This window comes from Corticium candelabrum, chromosome 18 (genome assembly GCF_963422355.1).
Source record: "Corticium candelabrum chromosome 18, ooCorCand1.1, whole genome shotgun sequence".
In the NCBI taxonomy this organism is placed as follows: domain Eukaryota; kingdom Metazoa; phylum Porifera; class Homoscleromorpha; order Homosclerophorida; family Plakinidae; genus Corticium; species Corticium candelabrum.
The window spans coordinates 510,001-513,358 of NC_085102.1; the positions used below are offsets into that span (position 1 = coordinate 510,001).

Consider the following 3,358-nt stretch of genomic DNA (forward strand, 5'->3'; position numbering starts at 1 on the left):
TGGTCTTACTTGGAATAGAATAGATAATCTATTCTTGACTGTTATTATTAGTAAAGTTCAGCTAGAATTTGTCTGATGTGAAATTCGGCTGATCACATCGAAATGGTTTACCTTGAATAATAGTTATTGTAGCACCCTAGCTTCGTCTGTGCCAATCAGTGTCCAGTATTCGCTTACAATAAGTGACATATCCCACTTCCGCTACATATTGACCGGTCAATAAATTGGGCCGTATAACTGCTTGGGCTACTGGTTTATCAAGATGTGAATTGTTTGTGCAATGATATCAACGCCTCAGCTGGGTGCTACAAGTCGGTTGTAGACCTTCTGGCAAGTGTATAAACGAATACACCCCGCTGCACCCAGCTCGTTAGCACTCGGGCTTTGCCCTCATGCCAACATGGGCGGAGCGGGGCGTATTTCGTTTATATTCTCGCCAGCGGTCTATAACCTATACTTACAAGATTCAGATCATTAGTAATTTATACTACTGTAAGATCAATAAATTATTAATTGTTTGACTGTTGACTACATGTCACTATAACAAGGTTATATGGACATAAAAAATAACTGTTTCTGCTGTTTCATTCTAGTAATTGTAGTCACCTTTGGAAGATATTTGTGGGTCTTCTGCTGGTACAGAAAGAACCGTTGGGTTTTGACTATTGACCTGAGCTTGAGGATGGCTGTTTGGATGATTGGCTTCACAATCATTCTCTGCAGTGTCTTCATCAGGATCTGTAGAATGGCTGGTAGATATGGCACATACTTTATGAATATGTTTACATAGATGACCAGTAGCAAAGTCAAAGCAACTGCATTCGTACATATCCCGACAGCATCCACACACGGGGCAATTGAAGGAGGTGCAATGAGACTGAGGACATGCTTGTCTAAGCTTCTTAATAGTGTAGATGTTCCCTGGAATTGATTGTGACTTGACTCTCCAATTACTATCGCCACAATCCTTTAGTGACATTGTAAACAATGAACTTCCAAGTAATTTGCAATATGCTGTGTTCTTACCTCTACATCGGTGTCACTAATCATCGTTGCACGGCGATGTCGTGACTCTTCTTTTTGTGTTCAACGGTTGGCTGAATTCCAGTGCTCTTTCTTCTGAGAATCTAAGAACTCGCTTTCTTCTATTTTCAGTAGCACATTGATCAGATGGTCTATTCTCCTATTAGCTATGTTTGCAAGATATGAAGGGTGTCTTTTCAGCTTGCTATGGAAACTGTAAGATAAAAGTACAGTATGTGTAGTACTTATGCTAAACATTGACAACTTTTCTAGGTTGAAGATTATCTGTGAAATGTTAGAATGCTCAGTTTCTTATGACTTACTCATTTATCTGTCAAAATAATTTGATATTTTTAATCATGGATAGAACACACTTACTTTTCAACAACCATGTTTGTATCAGTGTCTGCGTGGTCAAAGTTTCTGTATGCCATGGCCCACTTTTCTGAAACAGTTTCTGTTCATTGCCACTATTTGTCATGTGGTAATAACACTTGCTACCTGGTCTGCAGTTGTAATGTAGTCTCATATACTCCGTACATTTTGGTTGTTTGATAGACCATGTTTTCATGAACGAATCTAGATATTCGTGGAACTTACTTTTGTCTGTTTCATTTAGAATGATGTAGAAGCTCTTATATATAGCTACTTGGTCTTCTCTGTTTTTTACTTTGCAGTACAAGTTCTTGCGAATGTTTCTAAATATGTATACATAATGGTACCAAATTAGCTTAATATCCTTTGCTTGTGCACATAGGTCTATTTGTCAACATGCCACTTGCAAAGAAGGTGTTTGATGCCGCTACCGAATACACTTTTAGCAGCAGACCACGCAGCATTGTCTGGCACATGAAGATTTCATTAGAGTTTCTCAAAAGCAAGTAAGCAAATCTTATTAAATTTATACACACCATCATCACTCATCAAAGTTGCAACTGTTGCATCAGGTGATGCTTTCTTGACAACTTCAAAAAAAGTATATCATGTATGCAGTTTCCTCTTTGCTACTGATTGCCCAAGCTACAGTTTTCCCTACAAAGTGCAAAGTTACAAGAAGTAGGAAAGGGTGTAACTCTTATTTGTGGTGAGTAAACATTTATAGATAAATATTTATATCTACCTTGACCGTAATCATCTCTCATCATCATTGTGATGAGCTTATAGTCATACTGGTTTGTATTATGTGTTGAATTAACACAGACAACTCGTGCACTATGTCTCTGAAACATTTGTTTCTGATGTTCCGTTTGTAGTATTAGGAGAAATGAGTCTGTAGGTAAATTAGGAAAGTTGTTATCGTGCACGCCAAACTCCTTGTAGCCCAAAACTGGATTGAACTGTTCTGTGGCAAGTTTTTCAACAATTGCTTTGACAGATTGTGCATCATTAGAGTGGTTGAGCTCTGACATTGATCGTGCCAAGTTGTGAACATCCTGTCTGGTGATAAAGTGTTCTCGTTTCACAAGCTCATTGAATGATGATCTCTCACATCTGTTGCCTATGCCACTCCATATATCTTTTACAAAAAAACAGCTTTAACTTAACTATCTATAACAGACTAGACAATACACCATAATGTTGCATATTAAAGCCGACGACTTTGAAGAGAAGCCAGTCGTGTCTCAAATAGAAGCCATTGTTTTAAATGTTGTCTCTGGCACGGTAGCCAGTTTGAATACAAGCCAAGGTTGATTAATGATAAGTCATTCCTACAGAATTGCACCAGTCATTCCATACTAGAAGCTACAACTAGTAGAGTAGAATGGTTGTTGCATAATACTTATCTAAACTTGAAGCCTATCCTGAATAGAAGCCTGCTAGCAAACCCGGCTTGTGTAGAAATAAGCTTCAGCTTTAATATGTGACATTACAGGAATTAAAGCTACAACCCACCATCAAGAATTCTTTCGGTTGTCACACCCATTGCTAGTTTTTGTGAAACCATCTCTTTGACACTGCCCGGAATTGGTAAATATTGCATCTCTTTTTGGCTTGGGTAGTGATTGGTATGGGCACTTACATACCAAACAGTTACCATGCCATTTGGAAGGAATTTTGCATTTATTCTTGACAGGCAAACAGTTGGCATGCGTTTTGCTTCCCTGGTTCGCTTTCTTTTTTCCTCACATTCTGGTCCTTTCTCCGTTTGGCTTTATGACTGCGTCAACAGACATAATAGACAGTGTATGATTCTGTAATAGTGAAGTGTACTATAATGATCACAGGATGTTCAACTATAACCACAGAAGAGTGTCTAAAAACCTGTTTGCGTCCCTGCAACATGTTTATTAGTTGTCCGTGTCGATTTTGTTGATCTTTCTGTGCGGTAATATGT

General features: G+C 38.4%; 2 protein-coding genes across 2 annotated transcripts in view; both read right to left on the reverse strand.

Annotated features, from left to right (window-relative positions):
• LOC134194323 (uncharacterized) overlaps nucleotides 1-1,064 on the reverse strand; it is a 1,607-nt gene extending 543 nt beyond the window's left edge. The window contains exon 1 of the mRNA XM_062663250.1: nucleotides 607-1,064. Coding sequence (XP_062519234.1) covers nucleotides 607-979 — 373 coding nt within the window. The 5' untranslated portion in view covers nucleotides 980-1,064. The remainder of the gene's footprint in view (nucleotides 1-606) is intronic.
• Nucleotides 1,065-1,973: 909 nt separating this feature from the next.
• Nucleotides 1,974-3,004, reverse strand: LOC134193885 (uncharacterized). Its single transcript, XM_062662735.1, has 2 exons — nucleotides 2,917-3,004; nucleotides 1,974-2,539 (listed from the first exon to the last, which is right to left on the reverse strand). Exons 1-2 carry the CDS (start codon nucleotides 3,002-3,004, stop codon nucleotides 2,028-2,030), a joined length of 600 nt encoding a protein of 199 aa, XP_062518719.1. The 3' UTR covers nucleotides 1,974-2,027.
• Between the last annotated feature and the right edge of the window lie 354 nt (nucleotides 3,005-3,358).

What these genes read in the sequence shown, in the direction of transcription:
- LOC134193885 (XM_062662735.1), bottom strand. Translation starts at nt 3,004, where the DNA reads ATGCAATATTTACCAATTCCGGGCAGTGTCAAAGAGATGGTTTCACAA. An exon ending in AACCGAAAGAATTCTTGATG is followed by an intron (nt 2,540 to 2,916) that starts GTGGGTTGTAGC and finishes TTTTTGTAAAAG; the next exon opens with ATATATGGAGTGGCATAGGC.